We start from the raw sequence: 27,574 nt of genomic DNA on the forward strand, positions 1-27,574 counted from the left end.
AAATATAAAAGTTTACAAAGAAGTTTGAATAAGTTAAATTTGATAAAGAAGTAATAACTTAGCAACTAAAAAAAAAGTAGGACACTATGAACTTTTATAATTTTCAGAAACCATTTTGTTGCATTTATGTAATATGCAAATTAAACTGTTAAACAACGTAAAATAAAAGTTGTTTTACGAATACATAATACAATTTTTTTGTTATAAAACTTTTATTATAAATCACAAAAAAAAACGTATAATAGTGTACTGTGAAACCCTTATAAATTCTCCAACACAAACACGCCGTCTATTACGTGATCCGACTTGTTTACTGGAATTCCCAGTCTGTTGTTGTTTTTCACTATTCATTACTACGTAGCTGGCTTGTGGTTTTCGTTGGAGAGAAGTTCTCCTCTCCAGTATTGAGCTGTTGTTTTGCTGCATTTTTCCGTCGTCTCACGCCAATCATGGTTGTTGTTTGATAGAAGATTGTGTCTGGTTTATTAAGTAAAAGTATTAAAACGTAAAATAAAAAAAAACTATATTTTATGTAGTAGAATTTTTATGAGTTCATACAGCTAAAATTAATCATTTTCGTTTTATGAAAATTCAAAGCTCATATTTGATATATTTTAAAAATTGTTATTTAATTTCGCTTTTGATCTACAAATATCCCGTCAAAAGTTTTATTTGTTCATAAAGTTCGACTGAGATATTTGTACTAAATACAAAAAAAAATAATAGAATTTCGCATAAAACTTTAAAAAAAATAATAACTATGAATATCGGTAAAAATGGTGCTGCTCTTTAGTATTAAAATTACTTTAATTTTCAAGTCTTTTTAAATCTTAGTTTAGCTATTTTTTGGATATTTTATTTATTATTTTATTTTCTTAAAATTAATTGATACTAAATTTGCAATACAGATAACAGATTTTTACGCATGAACGCCTTTTTATACTAGTAGAATAAAAACATATTCTTTTAACGTGTATAGTATATGCATTATTACAGTATTAAAATTTAATTTAATTAAAGTGAAAATATGAGAATAGTTTTATGTAGACTCTCACTTAATTTAAATTAATTGTAGCTTATATCATTTAAATTTCCGTTAAAAATAGTTCTAAACTTCTCTGTAAAATAAAACTACTTCTTACAGTATTTCATTTTTAGTTTGTTAAGTTTTTAAAATAATCATATTAATAATATTTAAAAAAAGTTAAAGAAAACAGCGTACAAAAGAAAAAAAATGAATGGTTTATTGTAGAATAGTTTATTGATCAAAAACAACGTTTGAAATTTCATTGATTAATTTAAACTACTTGAGTCATAAACTTGACAGTTTAAAACAACATTATATTGTTCGGAAATACTAATATAATCGACTTAAAAACTACAGTAATAACGTTTATGTGTTATACTTATAACATTATGTAACGGTAAATAAGATATTTAAAAGTAAATTTGTGTGATGAAAAATAGTAATAAAATAATGATAAATAATGATAATATTTATAACCAGTTTAATGTTTCAAAAAAAACCTATAATTTTTTTGAATACACTTATAATTTACATTACATTGAACTTTTTAAGCTTTAATAAATGTTGAATAATTAGTGTTATAAAATAAAAGTAATGGTAATTGTTTTAGATAACATAAACGATATTTTTGAGTAGATTTATTAAACAAAAATATGGTTACATTATTTATTTATAAAATTTCATAAAACAGTAATCTTTCTAGATTTTAAGTAATCAGTCATTTTTGTGGTATTATAGTCTAAAAAATAACACTTGGTGGTATCATGTGTTACTTTAAGATATAGCACAAACTAAAAACGTGAGACCCTCTTAATAAAACTAATCTTTTTTACAAAATCATTCCAGATTTATGACACTTGTTATTGTCAGAATACACAACAACAAGCCATCAGTGTCGTGCGCAAAATCATGTGATGTTGTTTACTTCGAGCTGATGTTGTGACGTCACAATGAGCTCTGTGTTTTTCTCTTTTGTTGAGTGGGAAAGCAGCGTGGTATTCACAACATGCTTTCAGTATGATTTCCATGGAAAAGATTTCAGGAATACTTAAATTGAATAAACTTAGACCAGTCAAACTTTTTAAACCCATGTAAGACTATGGATACAACTTTGAAGAGAAAATGTGAGCCTTAATTTTATATTATACACAAAAATTAATTTTAAGGTGGTTGTAATCAACTGCAAAATAAGTAAGTTTTATGTGTCGAAAAAACAAAAACAGGTATTATAAATGTTTAAGTTAAAGGTTTTTTTTTTGTTTTTTTTTTTTGTTTTCAGTCGTTAATATTTATCATTAATAAATTAAATATAATTGTAAGAAATATTTCTGTTTCAGCAATTCGGCTAAGAATCAGCCAAATTGTATTTTTCAATTTCATAAACTGGAAAAAAACGTTTGCTCTAATGTATTTTGTTTTAGTAACTAACTTTCTTCAACAACTATTTTTTTAAGTTAGTTAATGGTAAATGAATTTAAATTGTTATACTGTTTATTTAAAAAAGATACATTCTATTTTAAAAAAGTAAAAATGTTATATAGTAATACCACACAATATATTTAAGAGTCAATATATTTGATGTAAACTATAGTATTTAATGATCATAAATGAGTTTCAACTATGAACATTATTTTTTTATTTTAAAGAAACAGCAATTATAGGATAGTTACAACTATTATTTCAAAATTATAAAATTAAGACAAAATTTAGATTTTTTTTAACAGTCATTAATCGTAAGATAAACACGTGGTAAATTTAGTAAGTATTGAAATATTGTTGTTTATTGAACGACAAAAAATGCGCTCAAAATAGTTGCTGCTAGAACATGGTGTACGAAAAAACCTTTCGTCTATTGAGCTGTATATTACTTGGATACAGTTCAACTTCTTGTCCAGGACAGGACATTAAAAACATGTATCTTGAATAGCAGTTTTAGACAACAACCCGCAACTTATAAATATAATAGCTGTAATCAACTTTAAATTGGAAACTAAATTATAATAATCAATCTATGTTTTGTTTAAAAATTTAACACTAAAATTTTATTAAAGTAGTTGAAAAAATCATTTTAAAAATCAAAAATCGGAAAATTTTTAAATTAAAAAAAATAACGTGTGACAAGTCAATAAGCTTTCGTGACAAAGTCACTTGTTTTTCCAGTTTTCCATTCGCAGAAAAATCGTTGGATTAAAAGGTAAAATAAAGGCTAAAGTGTGGGCGCTAGGCAAGAGAGTAAACCAGAGTGAAAATGTTAAAAACACGCTTTCCGAAATGAGAGAAGTAAACATGAAAGGTTTGTTACGTCACTCACATCCTGCTAAGTCACGTGTTTGTATTTTAGCGCGTAAATTTCTGGGCACTGTTGGTGCTAAGGAGCAGAATTCCAAGCTTTACTCGTTGTCACAGTACGAAAAACCAGCATTTTTGAGTATAGTTACTGACCCAATTTATAAATAAGATTTTTTATAATACTTAATTCGATTACAATTAGTATTTGATGCTATTTATTATACAGACATAACAATTGTGGTAAGAAAGAGTTGTTTGCATTGCTTAAACAAAGATAAAACTTAAATGATTTTGATATTTCTAAGATTAAACTGAAAGTTATTAATACTACTCTCTACTACTACTACATATAATAAATACTCTGGTAGTTTGTAGTCGTATTGATTTTAAGCTACTCTTTCGAATATTATTTCAGAAATAAATAAAAAATGATAATTTTTCAAAACATCTAACGTTTTTAAGTAATGTCCAGTAAGTTTTAAAAAGTTCCTAGGTAATTTAAAACATTTATCTGCCTTGAAGCTAAAAACAAAGTTTCATTGAAGTAACACATTTTATACTTATTAAATACACTAGGTTTCAAAAGTTATATAACTTATTGCATGACATTTTTGTAGTAACAAAACTTTGATGTTGTTTTTTATTTTATTGAATTAAGTGTGCAGTACTATTTTGCCTGGTTAATATATTTTAAGTATTGTTCGATATAAATAAAATTTGTTTAATTGTTTACTAACTTTTTTTAACAGTAGAAGTTATAAAAACTTATAGTTTTTTTTTTATTTAAAGTGTCGGGTAGTATAGATCTTTACTAAAACTAAATTCTAAAAAACTACTTATAAAAGTAAATACTATTAAATTAAATGAATTGTAATTAGTTATGATAAATTGTTTTGTATATTATACGAATAAATTTAATTCATATTATATAAATTTAATTTACGTTCTTCAAAATCTATAACTAAAGTCAAAAATTTTGAGTATTACAAAAATTTATGAAAAAAAAAAGCTTTTATTTTAATTTTTCATAATTCTGTTATTGAAATGATATTGAAAACCAACTTGTTTTTGATTTTGCATTAAATGCTAATATTTGCGTAAGTGAATCGTCACACCACACAAAAACATTTGTGTTGACAAACCTCATTTAAATGACGCATTCAAAATTGCTAAGTAAATACATAAAATTTGTAAACCAACTGGTCGACAGTGAGGCTTTTCATGTTTTAAGCGAGAATTTATAGATGTATCTCATGCTGCTGTCAAAATTGTTTTTTTATAAACTTTAATATTGACTTAATTTGAAATAAAATTTAATTAAGTAAATTAGATTATCTTCAATAATATTTAAACTTTAACGATTAACACTACTGTAACACATTACATGTGTTTATTACTCAAAAAAAAAGTATATATAGTTACAACTTTAAATAATATCATATATTTATTTTCTTATTAGTGACGTATTTTAGACAAATTTTCAAACATGTTGTTTCACATAAAACGATAAATATTATTTGTACTCGCGTTTATTCTAATTTAATAAGTTATTGTTAAAGTTTATTGTTTAAGTTTATAATCTTAAAAAATGTTGGTTATAACTTTTATATAATTCTATATACACATTTCTATTTACAATAACTACAGTGAAAGAAAGCTAATTTAAGTGCACCTGTAGAGTTAATAATAGTTAATTTTTTGAAAACTGCAACACTTTTTTCATTCCAAACTAGTAACAATAAAATAAAGACAAAATCACTTTAGACATACAAAACCACAGTTTTTAAGACAAAGCATTTAGCAGACTTTTTGATTCGTAACTGGTTATTGTGACGTAATTATAACTGCTTGAAGCGGGTGGGCATCACTTTTGCACGAGCGTCACTTTTGCACAAAGTTTCACTTTTGCACGAGGGGACACTTTTGCACGGCGACTCTTATGCACAAGCGTCACTTTAGCACGAGGGGACACTTTTGCTCGGTGATATTTTTTCATGATGACAATTTTTTACGGCAGCGTTGTTCACAACGATACTTTTGCACAGCGTCACATTTTTACGATGAAATTTTTGGATGGTAACATTTTTACACGATGACGTTTTCGCACGTAACATCAATTTTGCATTTTGGTAAAAAGTTTTTTAGCTAGTACCAAATCTGTGACATAAAAAGAAACTAAAAACTAAAATCAATAAAATACTTATATTAATGGCGAAAATGAAAGATTTAAAATCTTAAACAGTAAAATTTAATGTTATAAACAAACTCACGAAAAGATAAAATAAAATCATTTATAAAAGATTCATACCAGGGACAAAATTATAATTTATTTAGAAACTAGGATAAAAAAATACTTTTAATGTAAATAAGTTGTTCTAGTTCATTTTGAACTTTAATATATTAATCAACAACTATGTGGTTACAAGTTTAAAGTCCATGTGATAGACCTAGGCATCAAAACCTAAACCACTTAAATTGAAAGACACATAGAGAAAGAAACAAATTTAACACAAATAGTTTATTTATTGAAACAAAAATAAAAACATAGTTTGATATAAAATTTGTAGGTCAACATAAAAACCAAAATTTTAACCACAAACTTATACTTATTAACGCTTTGATGTAGAACGATCAACATCAAATATTTAAATGCATTTACTCAGAACAAAAATAAAAACCTAACGCTCCAAGGACATTAACAATAGACTGGCCAGATGAATAATCATTAAATACATTGAAAAATGACTCTTTATTAATAAAGTAAAGGTGCTGCTAATAAAATTGATCTATAAACTAAGCTAAATCTTAAAACTAAATCAACAGTTGATAAAAATTACTTATTAATTTTACTAACACAAATATACCACATATACGACGATAAAATTGTTTTAACTTTAATCGAATTTATTTTTGATTTTAGCAAGAAACTAATTCATTTTGAAGTTTTTTCCATATTTGAACTGACCGAAAAAAAAAGAATTCTACCAAGCCTCATTATTGAAATATTGCAGCTTTTAAAGACTAATATGGTAAATTTTCTCCGAACATAACTTCAAACTTTCAAACGTTACTCTCTAATTGGCTTATCTTGACCATGCAACATTATAATAATGAAATAATCCAAGTTTAGGTCATGAAAAAACGCGCTATTTTATTGCTTTTTTTATTCTCACGCTGAGTTAGAAAACAAACTAAAAAATTAAACATCAAGTAAAATCTGAAATACCTTTACACTTCATAAATTGACTAAATCTTTTTTATTTATTTTACATTTGATTAAAACTTAAACAAATGTATATTATTTGTTTAATAACAATACTTGCTAATTTTAACCTCAAGAAAGTATAAGTAAATAATAATACTCAAGATTCGTGTTTTAAAGCTATACTAAATTAAGTCTATCTTTTTGTTTAAAAAATAAAGAGATTCAGATTATTTTTATTAAAAGTTTTCAAAAACTTTTTATTAAAAATTAGAAAATTTTTATTCATCTAATTTATTTAAATTAAGGTTATAAATATGAATTAATGAATTGTGGTAAGTTATTGTATTGTTCTACGTAAAACTTTAAATAAAATTTTTTATTTAAGAAATTTATTTAAGCACTGACGAGGTCTTTGACCGAAACTTAATTTGTAAAATAAATTCTTGAAAGAATAAACTCATAAAAACTTTACATTAAAATTTCATTAAAAAACTACCACATTTTATTCATTCAAAACAACTAGCTTTAAAAAGCGAATATTATTTAAGTTGACAAAACAAAAAATTTTATTTAATTCTTTTGAGAAAAAAAATTAGAAGCGTGCAAAAGTGAAGTTCCGTTCAAATTTTTGTTTTTTTTTTTCACAGTTTATAATTATATTCGTGAAAATATAACCCTGTGCGAAATTGACGTTTTGCAAAAATGTCGCCATGCAAATGTAACGTCGTGCAAAAGTTTTGATGTGTAAATGTGTCGCCGTGCAAAAGTGACGCCGTGCAAAAGTGTCTCCTTGTGCAAAAGTGGCGCCGTGCAATAGTGTCTCTTCGTGCAAAAGTGACGCCATGCAAAAGTGTCCCCTCGTGCAAAAGTGACGCTCGTGCAAAAGAGTCGCCGTGCAAAAGTAAGCCATCGTGCAAAAGTGACCTGTTACCGCTTGAAGCACGTTATAGCCGGCTCGTTCGAATAAGCCTGAAACTGATCATACGTGATCTAAAACTCACCAGAAATAAAAATGTAGTACTTAAAGTATTTTTTCAAGGAGTTTTTAATTATTTCCTAGAAATTCATATAACCCAATATTTTTACAAATTTTTTTCGTGTTTTAAAATTGTCTCTGTACCTGCATTAATTCACAGTACGCGACTAAAGCTTATTTCTAAACATTATTAGGTTTGTTATTTTAGTTATAAGAATTATAAAATACTTAGGTGATCAAAAAGAAATACTGTCCTTTTTAATCTGTAAATCACTATAGCTTTTATGAAAAATTATAAGAAGCTTAACTAAAGTTGTTATAGGTTTTAGATACCTTACTTTTATATATTCTTATACTTACCAGACTTCCTTAAAAAAACTTAGAAAAGTTTAAAACTAAACCATTACACATGATTAAAACAAAATACTTGAAGCTATTGAACTTTTTTTTCTAAAAATCTACATAATTTTCTTTATAATCTAGACGTAAAAAAATTATCGGTTTGTAGTATTTTTGGTTATTCTGCAATAAACGAACTTAATATATATTTGAGAGCTATATATAAAAATTAGTAGTGAAATATAATCAGTTAGGTGTTTAAAATTTCTAATCTTTAACGATTTGACAACCATAAAAAAATCAAGTTTTAATTAAATTGTCATTGTCAACTTAAAACTTTGACGTTAATGTGATAGAAACTTTGCAGTGAGTAAACCATACGTTAATAGTGAGTTTAAGCATTAAAGTCTGCTTTCAAATATCAAAATTTAAATAAATCTAGGCTGTATTGTTTTAACAACTCATCAAGTGTATACTTCTAGGCATTTTGATTCGCACCACTGCTTATAGTGACGTAATAATGGCTGTTCGAAGCACGTCTCAGCAGGTTTGTACGACTACTTGAGTCTGTTTCAACCGGTTCAAATTCATTCAAGCGTGACTTAAGCGAAGTTGAACTGAGTCTGTTTTAAATGAAGTACCAAAAAGTAATAGAACCAAATAGCATGCACTAAAACCGGCAGCTTCAAGAACTTTCACTTATCATTATTAAATCTATACCATCATAACAAACCCACTTGACCAAAACACATAACAAAAAAAATCAAATATTGAAGTTGAATATAACATGTATAAAATACATAAAAAATAAATCTTACTTGCAGATTTTTGACGCTTCCTCAATAAAAGAAGGGGTTTTTGAGCACATAAAACTCTTGCTACAATCGAACTTTGAAGACTTTTCTTAAGCTAAATTTTAAAACTTCCGCTTTGGTGACTTGGATAAGAGTTGCAAGTGCATATTTTTGAATATCAAAAATGTTTTAAAGGTATCAATAATTTATGTTTTGGTATATACAAGTTAATAAATTTTATCAAATTCTTCAAAGGGCTTCAATGAGTTGCAACTCGAAAATTTTGACAAATATTTTTGAAAGGTACTGAAACTTAATTTACTTTTTAGGTTTGCAGAAGGTGATAAATTTCATTTAAATTTTCAAAAAGTGTCCTAAAAAATGCAACAGCGTTTATATGTAGATATAGAAATTTTAAGTTTAATCTACGCTTATATACTAAAAAACTAAAAGTTCCATTTAAAATGCTTTTATATAAAACAAGTTCTTACTTATATAGAAATTAAATTGTAAAAAAATAAGTTTTACATTAATGATGCTAACTAATATATAATTTTTATTATTTGAAATGCATACAATTCGTAACATATGATTTATAAATTTTAAACAACAAATTATAATCAAGAAATAAAAAGCAATATACTTATCTAATATTAGTGTTTTTTCTGTTATTTTTTAATTACGTAATGAGTTATGACAAAAATAATCATTCTACTAGCTTGAATTTTATTTAAATTATTTTATTATAAAAATTATTAAGTCAGGTTAAAAAGATCAGAATATTTTATTATAAATATTTTTGTTTTAACAAGCAAAATTAGTTAAAAAACTTAATTTTGTAAATAATATAGTTTGGTTACAAAAGACTTCTTTATTAAATAATATAATAAAAAAATCGATAACACCAAATGATTTGTAACCATCTTTACTTTGAATATTTACAATAATTAACTTTAAAAAACAAAATTAGTGTGACAAGCTTAGCCGCTACAAATTAATAATATAATATAAAGAGTTTTATTTTTATATAGGTAAAACGCTTAAAATTGTAGGTTTTCAAGATACTAAGACAAAAACAGTAAAACATATTTAATTGATTTAAATTAAGAAATATGCTTATTACAAATATAAAAATAATTTCAGTCTAAATGACCCTAGAAGAGCAGTTATATAAAAAACAGGAGTTTTAAACAACGTAAAAGTATTTGTATAACTCAAAAACTATTTAAAATGATCCTTCTAGTAAATATAACCAGTAGACTCAACTTGAAATCATCACGTAGAAACGAGTTGTCTACCGTCTCGGCTGACTGGTTTTGCTGATGAAAATCACGAAGTTAATTCGAAAACTGGTTTCCTGGATGCAATTGCCTAAACGCGTATGAACTTATAATTTGCACTCATCAATTTGCATATTGAGTATTGTGCGAGTAAAATTTTGCTTACTTAAAAATATTTAATCAAATATGCAATCCGAAGATTCTATTCAAAGTGCAAATCAAACATTTGTATAAGTAAAAATATTTTTATATTTATTTTTACCTTTTTTAAAGAAATTTAAATTTACGTAGAAATTTAAAATATATTTTAGTTTTTCTAAGTATAATGTTCATAAAACGGTTTATTATCTATATGTCATTATGGAGCAATAGCTTGTAAGGCTTGACATTACAGTAAAAATTGTTAATACTAAATTTTGTTTCGTTATTAAGCTAAAAATAGTTTAGTAAAAACAAATCAAAAACTAAACACTTGTGCATTTTATTTTATTAAAAATACAGTTCATAAATCTAGATTAAAAGTAAAATTCTTTTTAGGTTCGAATTTAATATGTAGATAATTCTTAAGGTTAGCAAATTTTGTCAAAGATTTTTTTGAGTCGAAGCTTCTAGCAGAAATTTGATTCGCACCATCGGTTATTGTGACGTAATAATCACTGTTCGAAGCACGTCTCAGCCGGCTCGTTCGAGTGATTCTGAAGTCAATACGTGTTCGTTTTGAAGTGTTTTCTTGCTAATTTTGATTCTTTTCAAAGGAGTTTTAAGTGTTTCTTAATATAAAATGTAATTGAACTTTGTACCCAATTAAATTATATAGGCTTCTTTATATTTTAAGAGAATAAGTGTATTATTTTTAAAATTAATCAATTAATTTAAAAAGAAAATTGTTAAATATAGTTTACCAAATTAATATTTATTTAATTTTTTAGTCACATAGAATTGTGAAAGCTTTGTATTAGTTTAATTTTAACAACTTGTTATTAAAGGTTTTTAAAACAAATTTAATGTTAATAAGTATAAATTTCATATAACTAAATGTGATGCAAAATAACAACTTTTTTAAATTTATTGAGTAAAATAAAACATACTAATATCGAATTTTTATTTTTTGGTTTATCTTAGAAAAAAAATAAAACTATATACAAAAAAGATCCTTAGGATAATAGCAAACAGCCTCATAGGTGTTCTGATAGTTTGAATAACTTAAAATGTAAATAATTTTGAGGTAGTTTTGGAACTAAACAGTTAAGTTTAATTGTAGAACACCGTTAGTAAATAATATTTTAATAAAGATCTTATTGTTGTCACAATCTACTGATTTGCCTCATATGATTTGACATAAACTGGTTTTAAAAATCGGTTTGAATATTTCGTTAATTCTTTGTTTAGCAACATTAAAAGTAAAGTTCCAAATGATACAATAGTAAAAATCTTAAGTTAAATTTTGACTAAACTTTTACTGTTACTTTAAAAAATGATACCTCGAGACTTTTTGTTTCGCATCACTAGTTATTGTGACGTAACAAAACTAGATCCAAGCATGTTTCAACCGGTTTGTTAGGTTCAAATGAGTCTGGTTTCACTGAAGCATGTTAAAATAATTGAAGTAGTTCGACCAGCAAACACACACTCGATTGAAAGTAAGTGAAGCTTTTTCTTGCTAGATTTAATTTTAAAGCTGATACTGTTTTCTGTTGAATTTGAAACCGTGAAATTTCTAATTGATCAAATATAAATGTGGCTTTAGATTCATAATATAGAAAAGTTTAACTTGTTTAACATACATGCTACATACTAATACATAGTCATATAAGAATAAATCGCTGCAATTTATTTCTAAACATGTTATGAAAGTACTGAAAAAATAATAAGTTTTGTTGTATCGGGTTTGACAAAACTATGTCGAAAACAAGCATAACTTGAATATCAAACTACGCTTGTTTATTAATCAGCTACTAAAAGTTTTATAGCAACTTAAAAAAACTTAACATAAACAATTTAAATGTATGAGTAAATAACAAAAACTATTCAAAAAGTACAAAAATTCCTATCTGAATCTTAGTAAATCAGCTTTTTAAGTAGTTTGTTATACCTTTAGCAGTGTTGGAGGTTAGAAAACTATCAGTTTGTACGTAAACAAAAATAGTTTTACAAATCCTAATTTAAAGTTTTCTTTTAAAAAATTGATTTCGTATAACTTTCTTGCTTTGTAACAAATAAAGAGGTATTTGCGCATACGATAAACCAAAATTTTAGGAACCTTATTTTAGAAAAAATAAAGTAAATGTAAATTGTATTACTATAATGTTGTTTTTTTGTTTAGACATTTGCTTTGTTACGCAATAATTGTTATTGAGGTTACTTCATCATACCCTTTAAATGTATATATTTGAAAACAAAAATAAGTTGTATAAACATATTATTTGTAATACGTAAAAGATAGAACAAACAAAATATTTCTGTTGAAATACTACGAAGCATTTACGTGAATTCAATCGTTAGTTGTATAACCCTTTAACTGTTAACAGACACAAATTTTATGTGTACAATATCGTTAAATACAAACTTTCATGTAAAAAAGTCTAAATCTTTTTATTAGTTCACGATTATTAGGTTTAAAAGTATTGAATTTAAGTAATTTAGCTGTATATATCAACTAAAATAAAAATTTCAATTCTAAATTGGTAATTTCGTAAAAACTAGTATGTGAATGCATAAATTTTGGAAGGTAACAATAGTAAGTTACAAAATAACAAATTAAAAAAAAATTGATATATATTTATGATAACTTTTAATTTTAGAAATTAAATATTATGTTTAGCATTGCTACTATAATTTTTTAATTTTACAAATCTTTCTAGTGTAAAAAAAAGGTTTTTTTTTCAGATTTTGCCTTGATCTTAAAATCGAACACTGGTTTCCTGGATGTAGTTGTATAAACGCGTTTGAACTTACAATTAGCACGCATCAGTTTGCATATTGAGTTTGAGTTTTGAACAAGTAAAACTTTGTTAACTATATGTTTCATCTTTTATCAAAAAATCAGCCTGTCTTTTCGTACTATAACAGAAACTGCAAGTCAAATAAAAGTTTTTTGTAAGTTAATTTATTTTCACCTTGGAAAAATAATGATAACTCACGTATAAATCTAAAAAGTCAATTATAGATGTTACTTTTTCACTAGTTTTAACTGCTTTAAAGCTTTTTAGTGTTTCTTGGATTAATTTCAAAATATGTAATTCAATATCTCTATGTCATTGTATAACTTTTACGGCGTAAAAAAAAGTAAAAGTTTTCAAAAATGAGTCTATTTGTTATTAAGCTACAAAATACTATTGTAAAAACAAGTCAAGTACTTAATACTTTTGTACTTTACCTTATTGATGTTTATTGAACAACAAAAAAAGCGCTAGAAATAATTTGGTACGATTAAACCTTTCGGTTATCGGGGTGTAAACCACATGAATGCTTTTAAAAATCTTGTCTAGGACTAAATTGTAAAAGTAAATTAGAAGTAAACAGTTGTATTAGTTTTAAGTTTAGAATGTTTATGTAAGCAAAATTTATTAAAGATTTTTTTCAGTCAAAACATCTAACAAATTGATTTGCTCCATCGGTCATTGTGACGTAATTATCACTGTTCGAAGCACGTCTTAGCCGGCTCGTTCGCGTTCGAGTGCCTTGAGTCTAAAGTTAACACGTGTTCGAAAGATTTTTGGTTCTTTTTTTATTTAAAAGTATTTTCTTGCTACTTTCGAAACTTTTTGGAGAGTTTGAAGCCTTTGTTGACAAAAAAACAAGAACTTTGTAGTGAACTACATTATTTTGTTCTTTATATGTTATACAGTCAAAATTAACATTTCTCAGTTAAGAAATTAACTGATTGTTCTGAATATAAATCGCATTTAGTAAATTAATTTATATCTTGATTCTTTAATCACAAAAAATTTTAAAATAAATCTATTAATATTGTTTCAAAAACTTTTACTTTAAAAATTTCTAAAACACACTGTTTATAAATGAACGTAAAATTAATACAATATAATGTTATGAAAAATTACAATTTACAAATCTCTAAAAACAAATTAGGTCAAGGGTCCTAGTGTATTAAACAATATTTCGATTATTGAGTCGTTCACTAGTTGAATACCTTTGAATGTCTTGTTCTGGACTTACAGAGCTAAAAGTGTATCATTTATTTTTCTTTGGTTCAAACGTTTAGTGAATAAATTAAACATATAAAATTTTCAAAAAGTTTGTTCTTTGATGTATCATTGTTAAAAAAAGTAAATACTACCAAAAGATCTTTACAAAAATGATTTACAGACACTTTTTTAGTTCTGTATTTTGCTTTTATATTTCTTTGTATTAAACTAAAAAAACTAAAGAATACAATCAGTAATTTTCATCAGAATCAAGGTATCATCACGTAGAATGCTGTTGTCTGTCGTCACAGTGATTTTGCTTCTTATACTGACACAAACTAGTTTTAGAAGTTGTGTACATGTTTTCGTTATTGTCTATTCAACCATAACTATACTTTAATATTCCAAGGTTTATCACTAAAAGATCTTAAATAAAATTTTCACCAACTTCCTTTCATACTTTTCAAAGTTGAAGCTTCTATACTTTGTGATTCACATCACTGGTTTCTGTGACGTAACAAAACCAGTTCAAAGCACGTTTCAAACCGGTTTTCGCGGTTCAAATGAGTCTGTTTCCAGTCGAGCATGCGAAAAATAACTTCACTTTATTCAACCGCGAAATACACACCCGGTTGAAAGTGAATGTAGCCATTTATTGCACAATTTTATTTAAAAACTGAAACTTTTCCACGTTGTAAATTCAAAGCGTTTACTTTTTACTTAAATGAACATTTAAGTAGCTTCAGGCGGATTCATTTAAGCCAGTTTTTAAGAAATAGTTAACTAGCTTACATGTATCAAAAAAAGTTCAATAGTTTTAAGTGCTTATAAACTTGATTTTAATAACACACAACAACAACAATAACTGGATTAAAGGTTTTGGACAAGGAATATAATAGTTTTTATCTTAAAAAGTCTAAACAAAATTAAAAGTTATTGAACAAAGTTACTATTTCTGTATATATAACTGAGTTATAACATTAACAAACACAATATGAAAATTATAAACGTGTAATTAAACCTTTATCACTATTTTTTCACTCTGTTCTTTTATTTAGTATTAATCAAGGTTTAAGAACTTCACTAAAGTGCATCATATACATTTGTGTAAAGTACTGTAATTTTATTTTAATCAAATGAAGTAAACTTAAAATTTGAAAAAAAAAATTTATACAACAACCTAAAAAGTTTTACAGTACGTTGGTATTTTTAAAATCAAGATGATCTTGATTATGTAAACCTACTGTAAGTTTTTTCAGACGTTTTTATTAGTTATAATTAAAACAAAAGTATTTTTTATAATTCAAAAGCAAGTTTTTTATTTGTTTTTATTTTCTTCACTACATACTTTATAACATACTATAAAATGTTTTGCAAAATTTAACAAAACTAAGTTTTGGTAATTAATTCCTAACAGTGTTTTATCAACACTTTTTTAGTTAAGTAAAAATTAAATAATTTTTCTGTTTGTAAATTTTTGGTTTGAAATTATATCATCAAACTCTTTAAATGCAAATATTTTTATTTAAATAATTCATGTTTATTGAGAATAAGTTGTATAAATATTTGCGAGTGTAGTACGTAACAGATATAAACAAAAAATAACATTTCCATGAAAATTACCATTTATTTACGTAAAATAAATTGTTGTTCTTTAAACTTTACACTAAAATAAATTTTTGTTAATAAAACATTTGATAATGAATAGGATTAAATATTTCATCATAACTCTAATAATGTCCAACACAAACTACTTTTTGTATACATTGATTACAATAACAGTAACATACTATTTTAAATAGGAAATTAAATGCAGGATACCTTGTAAAACTAAAAAAATTATATAAATTATACCGCTTTTATTTTTATTTCAAACAAAAATAAGGTAGAATTTTTGATGTATATCAATTATAGTAGTTCGTATAGTATACTTATCATACACAAAACGGCATTACAGCTTTGAAAAAAAACTTTAATCTGTAACTTGATACTAATTTTCTATACCCTATGGTGTCGTTCGGTTCACAAGTACTTCTGACTTTAATTTGATTTTTTTTTTATTTTAAAAAATTTTAAGGAACTTATAAAAAACATGTATCAAGCTTGGACTGCGTATCAAATTAATATTTTTTTAAGCAGAGTTTTGTTTACACTAATTGGAAAAGCACCTTTACTAAACTATTTTATATATTTTTCAACGCCAGGCTTAAATACGCTTGAGTACTATCGAAGAAATACTTTTAAATTTAATTTAGATACTGATTTCTGCGAACCAACTCAGATAAAATTTTAACATTCAAAGATGGATCAAGCTTCGAGTGCATATCAAACCTAATAGTTGCAAGAACAAAGTTTTGAGAATACAAATGACTTCACTGATCGTAAAGTTTTTCTTTCTAAGAATTTTCAATACTTTGTGATTCGCATCGCTGGTTATTGTGACGTAACAAAACCAGTTCAAAGCACGTTCAAACCGGTTTTCGCAGTTCAAATGAGTCTGTTTCCAGTGAAGCGTGTAATTAGTATTTTAAAGTTTATGCGGCAACTTGCACATTTGTTCTACTTGGGTTTACTTTGCTTCAATTAAACCGCAAAACAAAGTTCGCAACAACTTACAACTGATTCATACTTCTATTGAAGATCGCTACGGGGTCTGGGCGAAAAAATAAGCTAAATGTTAATAATGAGCAGTATGGTATTGTAGAAAGTATATGTTAATTATAATCTAAATTTTAACAACTAAACTAAGTTTTTAAATTAATAAATAAAGCTGGTAAAAAAAGGAATATCTGTTTAAGACTTATACTTGTAATTGTATGTTTTAATATTTAAAAACTTAATCATTTCTATATATCTTATCAATTAAGCTTACACAATTTATATTAAAAAACACTTTTAATAGTTCCAGGACAACTTTAAGCCTAGTTTAGTTAAGTTTTTATGCCCTTTAATGACTACCTTAACAAACAGTCTACTACCTTGTTGTGCATTCACATATTTTTTGTCAATAAAGCCTCATAGAACAGTGATAAAACATTTTACTAAAACTTATTTAAATTCTTTTTATTACTTTATAGGTTTTTAATGTATAATTATTATTTTCTAAACATCACATTTTCAAACAGTATTGTTTTATTGATATTGTACTTAAAAATTTCAACTTTGATATTTTTCGAGCTGAAATTCAATTAACTTCATAGAGATTTTTTAAATTAGGTTCTCTACAGTGTTTTTCTTAAAAATAAACCTACATACAAATATGTTTAAAAAAATTCAAATATTTTTGCTTACACATTACAGGTTTTTCATATTATGTTCAAGTATAATAACAAAAAAGTCATTTGTGCTAAAGTAAACCTACTTTTGTTACAACATAAAAAAACAAATATTTACATTTATAATACGTAAAAGATATGAACAAACAAAAACATTTCCATTGAAGTATTACAAAGCATTTACGTGAATAACATTTTTATTAAATAAAAACTTTAAAAAGATAACGTTAACCATAAATTCAACTACTAGTACACTTAATACCTCAGTTGTACAGGTTTGCATAGTCAATAGAATAATCAAGTAGATTTTTTCTCCACAAATTTTTTTTTAATAGTCTAAAAATATAAACGAATAAATCTACTAACTTACACTTAGTCTATAGTTTTCAAAAATAATACTTACTTAATACTTGTTTGTTTAATACACTTTTGTTAAATTTTCCAGTAAAAAATTATTACTTAAGTAAACAATTTTTGAAGAAAAATAAGATTATACGCCTAATATATTCCCGAGTTTTTATACTCAAACATAAGGTGTTATTTATATTTTAGAGGTATTTACTATTCTAAATATTTACAGGATGTCCTTAAATTATAATCTCTAATTGATTTATTAGTTAGCTGAAAAGTATTTATAAAGTTACTCTCTTTTTAAGTATGTGCTTTGAATATTTTGGTGATTTTCTTTTAAGACATATAAAAATTACGGATGTAGAAAAAAGTTTAAGTATAACTGTTTATTTTTAATAAGTATTTATCTGTTATGATAAATAGATTTGTTTAATTTGTTTACCTTTTCTTTATTATTAGTAAGATATATGAGTTTGAAACAAAAAAGTTTAAAGTATTTTTTAATATCAAATCAAGAGCAAAGAGCAATTTAGTGGACTAAATTATTACAGAAACATCAAGCAAAAATCCTGAAAATTAAACTATCTTTTGCAAGTACTGCAATCGAATAAAATTTACTTTCACTACTGAGAGTTTAGCGAGTTAATTTTTGCTCACGTTTAAAATTAAATTCGAAATCTCACGAAGAAAGAGTCTGTGACCAGTGAAGCGCATCATAACCTTATAAGGATTGCAGATGGCTTGTATATTAATAGCGGCAAAATATCGGGTCAAATGAGTACAACGATGTTATCTCAAATGCGCTTCAGGCCAAGTTATATGCTGTATGTGAGAAAGTCGAGTATAAGTTTTATCGTTTTAAGCCGTAATATTTATCTATGGGACCGGTTACTCTTGATATGCGTTAATTGTTTAACAAAATCAAAACAACCTGATAAGTATCCAACATCTTCTAAACTTTATAATACATTGCATATGTATACTCCTTATGTTAACATTTTCTATTTCTATTTTATTCAAATATTAATAAACTACTTATGAGTCTCGCATTTTTTTTTTGCGTATAAAGCTGTATATAATTCTGTACGACTACAGCTCAATATTACTGTAGTTTACTCGAATATTCTTATTTTGATATTTTAGTTTGTTTTTTATTACAGTCCACTGTAACTTTAACTTCTTTACTACGTTTACCTATTGGCTAGCGATTATAATAACTGGTCAAACAAAAAGTTGACAACATATATTTTAGAGGGCATCGACATTAAAAATTGTTTATTGGCAAACTTATGTACTGTGTCTGTTGTGGATCTCCACATATAAAACTTTTTGATAGAACCTGGTCAGCTTTCCTTTTGTATATTCTTAACTACCACAGTACGCTGTAGTGTTGACCCGCTGTGATGATAACCTGTTTAGTCTTTCTCTTCAGTTATACTTTAAATCATAACATTGCGTTTTTATGATCTGGTCCGATAAGCATCAAACTTTACTGCTAACCTTCTGATACACCTGTCTTCTACTTGAATGTTTTTGAAATTAAATTACGCTTTGAACTCTGAACTACAAACTCTTTAGTTTTTCAGAGTTTAAATGATAATTTGAAACGCATTAAAAAAAATTGAAACTTAGTTTACTAATTAAAGTTTAATATATATGTTTGAACTTTAGTAAGATTTTTAAATAATAATGCTTTTAATTTTTTTAATTTTATTTATCGGCATTTTGCTGAACTTTTGTGTGATAAGAATCTAAGACTAAAGTTATACATCAAACTGTATTAATAAAAATAATGTAAAAAAAAGTGTTATGATATACTGCGTTTGTACAAGCTTCAGTAACTATTATCAAAAATTTATGTTTAAATTTTGTATATTAAATAGATTAAGTATGTGCTGACTAAATAATTTTGTTATAAACATTACAGCGATCGAGTCAGTATTTCTGGCCAAACCAGAAAACATACTTATGTGATAACCAATATAAAAATCGCTTCTGGTTAGCTACATAGTGTGTCTGTGGTATATCTTGACAGTTTATCATGATACTAATCTGTTCAGCCTTCGTTTTTGTTTTACTTAAAGTCGCCGTATCACGTTATTCTCGTCTGGCCTGATAAGAATCAAACTTTGCTTGAACCATATTAACTGTGTGCTATAAATGTCCTCAATTTAAGTTTGTGTGATATACAATCTTAAACTGTAAGTTTATTATTCAATTGTTTGAAGTTAAACTGTTTGTTTTTACAGCGTTAACCGCAGTTGAATTATTGTCGAAATTTTAATAACAAATTAAAAATAAACCGTTCAAGTTATATTTTTTGATGAACTTCAAAACAAGAAAACTATATGAGTTCATACAAACTGACAAAACTCAAAAACTGTCATCATTGGTGCAATATTAGAACTATTGAAAGCATCATTAATACTTCGAAAGTAAGTTATTACGTCATAATGCAGGGTTGCACGTTTTACATGCAGTAAACAAACATGATGTTTATCAATTAGTAGTTACGTAATAAAACGTGTTTAAAACCGTCATAGTTGTGTAGTCTTTAATAACTTGAACTTGATTATATAATAATTAATAACCTTAACTTTAGTAATTTTTGTTAATTAATTTGAATCGGGTTTTTATTTTTTTAAACTTGGATTAAACAAACTTGTCTTATTAACAGGCTTTTTTGTATTTTATATTTTCATTATTAAAGCGTAAACATCAAAATTTTAATATTTTTTATATAACTTTATAGTTATAATATTTTTTGTATTATATCATCCAAATTACGATTGGAATAAAAAAAAGTGCTTTAAAGACAATATTTTTTTTTGCATTTGAAAAGTGTTACTTTTTAAAACTTATTAGGTTATACGGTTACACATTATAAAAAAATAGTTGTTTAGTTTAAAAGTGCTAGTTTTTGGATAATTCAATAAAAAATATTTTAAATGTATATAAATTTTCATTAACTCAAATTATTTTGTAAAAGTAGATTACTAAGTTTCATAAAAATACACCATTTTATTGTGCTTAACGTTGTTATTTGCTTAACTTTTTTATACTTATTTCAATTATCAAATACAAAAACTTATACTATTTAGAAGTTTACAAGTGTCCTAAGTATATGATAAACAAAAAAATACATAGTTTTTAACTAAGTTGTAAAACAATTATTTTAAACTTACAAGTAATTAAACTTTTACTTTTATAATTTATTCTTTTATTAGAATTTACAACTCAAATTTAATTAACTTTAAAACTTTATTTAGGAACTAAATAAACAGCCAGTTATTAATTGATAAAGTTTTATTAGTTCTGTGATAGAATACTAAAGTATAAATAACAACAAATACAGTAAAATACTGTGTTGTTTAAATAGCACCGAAAATAGGATAATACTGTAAACTGTTCTATGTTAGTTATAGAAAAGCAGAACTTGTAGCTACAATTTATGAACAGAAAAATGATTGTACAACTTATACAAGTTGAGTTGTAACAGATTTATCTGGTTATTTGAAAAAAAAACATTTAGTGACAACGGAATCAAAACGGCAAAAATTTTTAGTGACATAAAAAACACAAAATTAATGTGAAATTTTTCACTAATGTCAAATTATAAACGGAACATTATTGTGTAATTTAGACTAGTATAAATTATAACAAGTAAACAAATACAGTATTAAACTTTAACTTGAAAAATAATGATAAATAGTCGTTTTTTAAATAGTAATAAAAAAAATAAACCTCTTAACACTACTGAAAATTAATTCTGTTTGTAACGTTATTTATTTCGCACAAACAAAGAAAATATAACAAAAGTCTAACTTGACTTTTTTTAACCTTGGACTTTTGTTTGCCGTGAGACAAGCTATAGTTAGTATAAAAGCTTGATCATTACACTTCGACCATATGACTTTCGATTAAAGAGGTACAACCTTTATGTTTACATGTAACAAAATGATTACTTTTAAAATATTGATGGCTACAAAAACAAAGAAGGCGATGTTGCTTAGCAACTATGAAAATTCGAACTAAGCAATACAAGTTTATAAGGAATTTTACGATCTTCTCTATCTGATAAAGATTAGTCTAAGAAAATATATCAATTATTATCCGAGTTTTTTACTTATATTTCAACAAAACAAACAATTTTTCGTAGATTGGATTTTTTAACTAATTTAAAAGAATAATTTCCTACTTTTATAAAGCTGACCATCAACAAATTTAACCAAAGTAAGTTAAGAAAAATCACGTGGTCATTCTTAGCCTTTTAGCTGTTGAAGCACCTCCTGTTTCTATATTCGAGGGAAAATTCCTGTTTGAAAAATAATCAGAAAATGATGACGTCATCTTGTGTCTGTTAACTAAAAGTTTGTTGCACACTTCTAACGGCAGAATTGATGGAACGAACTTGAAATTGGAGAAAGTCAGTCTGACGAAGATCTGTTTGAATGTGAATAATCTTAAAACCTCTAAGAATGCACAAAACTGAAATCAAATGAAGATAACTTAGATTCAAATAGTTTATTTAGTTAAAAGTCCTCGTAAAAAATCACTTATGATAATCCTCAACTAATTGTTTTAATAGTTTAAAGTTCAGTCCTTGATATGATAATTTTAGGTTAAACAATCTTCAACAAATACCTTAAGAACAATATGTATCTTTATTAGTTCAATTAAAAAAAATATTTCTATAATACAACAATATAGAACTTTTAACTTATATACATTCCAAGAAATTACCAACCTTAAGAACGACGAATATCCTCATTGGATCGATTTCACTGAAAACCTTCTTCAGTTTCTTGCAACAATCCACCAGTTTCATGTAATGATCAAACTTGCATTCAACATTCAACAGTTCGCTTTCCAACTTCAACGCGTCTCTTGCAAGTCTTGTGACGTCATTATAACACCGTTTCACTCGGCTGATTTCAACGAACTGTTTCTCATCACCTTCCGTACCTGTAGTAAAAATGTTTTGTTAGAATAATAATATTTTACATTGATCGGGGTAATATAATTTTTTGCAGACTGTTGTTTACTATGTTTTTATAAGCATCCTTGCTATGCGGTAGTTTATTTCTAATGCATAACCTTGTTAGTGTAAAATAACAAAAAAGTATTTTACATTGAAACAAGTCTAAGAAGTCAGTAAGAAAGCTTTAGTTATTTCTTAAGATACCTCAGACGTATTGGCAATTCATAAACTAAAGTTTGTGTGCAAACTATTGATACAAAAAAAAGTAAAACAAAGTAATTTTAAAGTATAGTAGAAAACATGTAGTGTTTTTATAGCTATAAAAAGTTTGAACTAGATACATTGATTTATGTAAAGAAAAAATAAAAGTTAAAAACTAACAATGTGAGAAGAGAAGGACCAGTTTAAATATATTGTAATGATACATGTCTATATCTTTATCGTGAACTAATTTAACTGTAGATGCTAATAAATCCACACACTCTATTTCCTTCTTTGTTAATTTTCTGTTAAAAGAATAGAGTTTAAGAAAGTTTTATAAATTGCCTAGCCATTATTTGTTATCATTTTTTTAAATGATTCAAATTAGATTTAAAGCAATAGTATAAACACTTTATTTTCTTTTATGATTACTTCCTGTTAAAAACACTATTTTTATAAAACAGAGTTATGAACTACCAAGTCATTATAAATTATGCATTTTTGTTCACTTATGCAAAAATAAATTTAACTTTTTAAAAAGTTACAATAAGCATTCTATTTCCTCATACGTTTATTTCCTGTTATAAAGGTTATTCGGGGTACATTTAAAAAAGCTTATTGTCTATAAGTTAAAACAGTTCATCTTAATTAGTTTAGCTTGAAACAAGCGTGTTTTAATTTTTTATCACTGGTTATACGTTTAAGTTTTAATGATTTAAGTTGTAACTTAGAAAAATGCCTATAGCACTTTTGTGCAAAACTTATTTTAATTGTTATATATGAGTCCATTATCATTTTTTGTATCGTGTTATTTATACTTATCTATCAACAAAACTTACTTCCAAATTTTCTTTTCAGAAGTGGGATAGTTTTGACTCATATATAACAAGTTTGAATAGCAAGATGCATAGTCTTTTGTTAAAAACTCAAATATTGCTATTGAAATACAACTTCTTCTTATTAAAAGTTGGATATCTGTGAAGAAACATTAGGTTATATGGAAAATTGCAAATAAATATGTCAATGTTAGTGTTTTATTGTAGTTGCTTACATAAAATGAACAAAATGCTTGAGTATTTAAGCATTTACTATCCAAAAAAAAAAAAGCTAAATTTTTATAAGTGTATATGTACACAAAACTTTCATGTTAACGAAAAGCAACAATTTTTACACATTATTTTAATACATTATTACACACTTAAAAAAATAAAACAATGGCATTGCAACTTAAAAGTTTATAACAAAATCTCTTCATGGTAACATACTTTACTTATGTGGATAATCTAAAAGCTTTAGATAAAATAATTGCCTTATTCAGTATACATGTTATATTTTATAAAGTTATAAATTTCAACAGTTATTAAAAACGATTTACAAGATTATGACTTTAATTGTAAATTTTAATCGTAAGTCATAAATAGGTCACATTTAGTAACTATTCTAAATATAAAGAAACTTTCCTGAAAATATGAACAAATCTTACCTTCATTAACAATGTGATGAGTTTTGCTGAAGAATTCAGAACAATTTCGTCCGTAGTATATCAGAGCATTCAGTGAATTTTGTAGTTTCTCACAACCAAAATTCATCCATGTATACTAAAAAATAACATTAATATATTTAAAAAGATAAAAAAACTTAATGCTGTTTATGGTTGTAAAAAAATTACTGATTTTTGTTTAACGCATAACCACGTTTTTTATATACCAACAAAAGGTTTTATCATGCTTTTTGACACTATAAAGTTTCTAAAGAAAGATTACAAGTTTATTAAATTGTTTAAATCACTTATTTAGCAGTTTTCTACAACGATCTTTTGAGACATTGAAAAACGCTGATGTAAATGTTACGTGTGTGCTTACAACAATACTTGCCAGATTAGCAAAAACAGTTTTTCAACTTATTTTTTCTAACACTACGGTTTTAACAGCTTATTATCTTACTTTTAAGTAAAAAGTTTTCAAAACGCCTAAAATGCACAAAAACAAACAGTACAAATTACATTGTGCATTTATTACCTAGCAACAACTGAATATTAGATCGTTACTATGTGTAATTATTATATAGTAGCAAGCACATTAACCCCGTTGAATATAATGTTTAAAATGTTTTACAGATTGTATAAATAGTATATATATCAATAGTATATTTTAGTATCAAGATTTCAAAAACGTATAACAACTACTTACCCTGCCTCTCTTGTAAGTATCACTTATCATTGAATCGAGATCGAATTGGTTCATTTCATGATTTTGTTCGAAATTATCAGCCAACATTTGAACAAACGATAAAATTTGTGAATCCTTGTTTTGAATGTTTCGATCCATTATCCTTGCTCGCATTAGCCTGTAAAAATACAGTTTAATATAGTTTTATATTATTTAACTTTTCTAGTCTATGTCTTAGGATATGGTAATATTTCTAAGAAACTGCTGTCAATTTTTATTTGTTTTTCAAACTCTACACAAAACCTTTTATTTTTTATTTAACATTATGAGTGGATTAATACGGCAAGCTTAAAACATTTAACATAGAACAAGTTGATAATTTCTTAAAATTTGAGTTTAACAATTCAAAAGTGTATTTTATCTCAACAAACCTGAATTTATCACACAATTTGATCAAACAATCGGTCCTGTGGAAAGACAGGCAAATATCCGCGGGTTTCAGGTAAAAACCCAAGCTCTCCCGTGACGTCATCATAACGTCATCAATCTCGATTGAAGGTATCTTATTCCAACATGGGTATTGAGGCAGTTGTGACGTCATGCTTGTGGAAGGAGAATTGAGTAGTTGGTTGTTTTGTGACGTAACAATTCGGTTGAACTGTTTCTGTTTTCTTCGAATCTTTTTCAGTTGACGTTGGCTTAAACCTGTAAGTATTTTTTTTTAATTTAATTGTTCCAAACTACTAATGTCCTTTAAATTTGAAAAAGTACAATAAAATGGTATTTTGTTATAAACGTTTGTTCCATTGTAAAAAGAAAGAAAGTTTAATTTTGGGTAATTGATAGAGGTATCATATTCTAACAAAACTTTTTATTGCTTAAAGCAAATATGATAAAACCAAAAATTCTTTAATATGGAAATAATTATATTGTTTATGCATATGAAATTTTATAAGTTTATTATAACAAACCTCCTATACTTCTTTTAGTTGTTTTCATATTAGGTGGAGTTTTATTTTGTGGGTAAAAGTTGTCAATCACATTTTTTCTAACTGCGCTTAATCCTTCGCAAAAGTGATCAACTTTTTTGACCGATGTTTGTAAATTTTCCTTTTCAATTAAATTTGCAGGTAGGACAATGTTTTTGCGAAGTGAACCCGTCAAAGTGAAAAATCTGCTTAAATACTATAGTTTAGCTATAACGTTCAACGATATCTTCATTATAGATGGTAAGTTTCAGAAAACATTAAAGCAGAATATTTAACTTGAACATAAAGGAATTTTAACTAAAAAAATAAATTGAAAATGAATTTAAAACAAATATTTTTATTGTAAATAGTTATCGTAACAGCTAAATTTGAATTAACGTGAAAAACAGCTTTTAATTTAACTATGAACCTAACAATTATAAATGATAATAAATCATTTAATAAGTAAACTAACTTATACTTGAATAAAAAAAATTACAAGGTTATCTCATAAAAAAACCTAGACTTTTGAGATACACTAATAACTGTTTGTACAACTTATTTTAAGATAATGACTATTAATCGAACACAAGCCTATAAAGCAACCAAACTACTTAAATATAAACCTTATGAAACGAGCAGTTTCTGTACGGTTATTAGAACTATTAAGTTACAAATGTATAAACTAATGACCTGATAAAGTGGGCGGTGTTGTCGGAAGGAACTTTCAATTTTCTCAGTTCAAATTCAGCGTTTGAAGTGAAGTTTTTGTAGGGAAATTTGAAATACTCGTGTTCAATTAGCACGTGACTATCGATCCAGGGTAAACCCCAAGTTCGAACTTGATCAGGTATCGTTTTACAACTAGCAGGGACAGATTGAAACATTTCTGTTGATAAGTAATGTTAATTGTTAAACAAATTTGAAACGAAAAAAATGTCTTTACTTTATAAACTTATCGAAAAGTTATGTAAAGTAGGGGGTTGTAAATTAAGTTTGTCATCAGTTTAAAGTTTAAAACAACTAAAAAAACTATTCTTAAACTTTTTGTTTGTTTTTCGTTTATTTGTTATTAAATTTTCTTTATATATTTTATTGTTACGGTAAATAACATTTAAGTTAAAGCAGGTACCCTTAACGTTCTTAGCATAAACTACATAAGACAAGTATGTTGTGCACGAGGTAACTTTGCGTTGAAAGTACCTTTGATATGTGTATTTGTTTTAGCTTCACAATTTTTACTAATTAAAACAACTAACTACTGTAAGTAACGTCTACAACAACTTCGTTCTCCTTCAATCGAGATCCGTTTGTCTCTGAACTGACTTTAAAAGTATTAGACAGCTCTTTGCAGTTAAAAGGGCTCATATTCTCATTAGTTATGCATTTTATTTCTTCTTTTTTCAAACATGATAAAATAGTAAACTTATGTATTTGAAAAGATCCTTGCTTCGGCTTCCTCATTTTTATAAAAAATTATCAAAACTTTAACAATAGTTTTTAGTCTGTTTATTTGTTAAAGATATATTATTTCATTTATTGTATAAAACAATAAAAAAAGTTTAATCAACTATG

General features: G+C 25.8%; 1 protein-coding gene across 1 annotated transcript; it reads right to left on the reverse strand.

Moving 5' to 3' along the window:
- Nucleotides 1–20,975: 20,975 nt before the first annotated feature.
- Nucleotides 20,976–27,500, reverse strand: LOC145831432 (uncharacterized). Its single transcript, XM_082938689.1, has 10 exons — nucleotides 27,259–27,500; nucleotides 26,693–26,888; nucleotides 26,003–26,205; nucleotides 25,463–25,736; nucleotides 25,053–25,209; nucleotides 24,347–24,461; nucleotides 23,703–23,838; nucleotides 23,044–23,168; nucleotides 22,429–22,646; nucleotides 20,976–22,124 (listed from the first exon to the last, which is right to left on the reverse strand). Exons 1-10 carry the CDS (start codon nucleotides 27,461–27,463, stop codon nucleotides 21,930–21,932), a joined length of 1,824 nt encoding a protein of 607 aa, XP_082794815.1. The 5' UTR covers nucleotides 27,464–27,500; the 3' UTR covers nucleotides 20,976–21,929.
- Nucleotides 27,501–27,574: the final 74 nt, after the last annotated feature.

The sequence above is a fragment of the Thalia democratica genome, chromosome 3 (assembly GCF_965202585.1).
Source record: "Thalia democratica chromosome 3, ktThaDemo2.hap1.1, whole genome shotgun sequence".
Lineage (NCBI taxonomy): Eukaryota > Metazoa > Chordata > Thaliacea > Salpida > Salpidae > Thalia > Thalia democratica.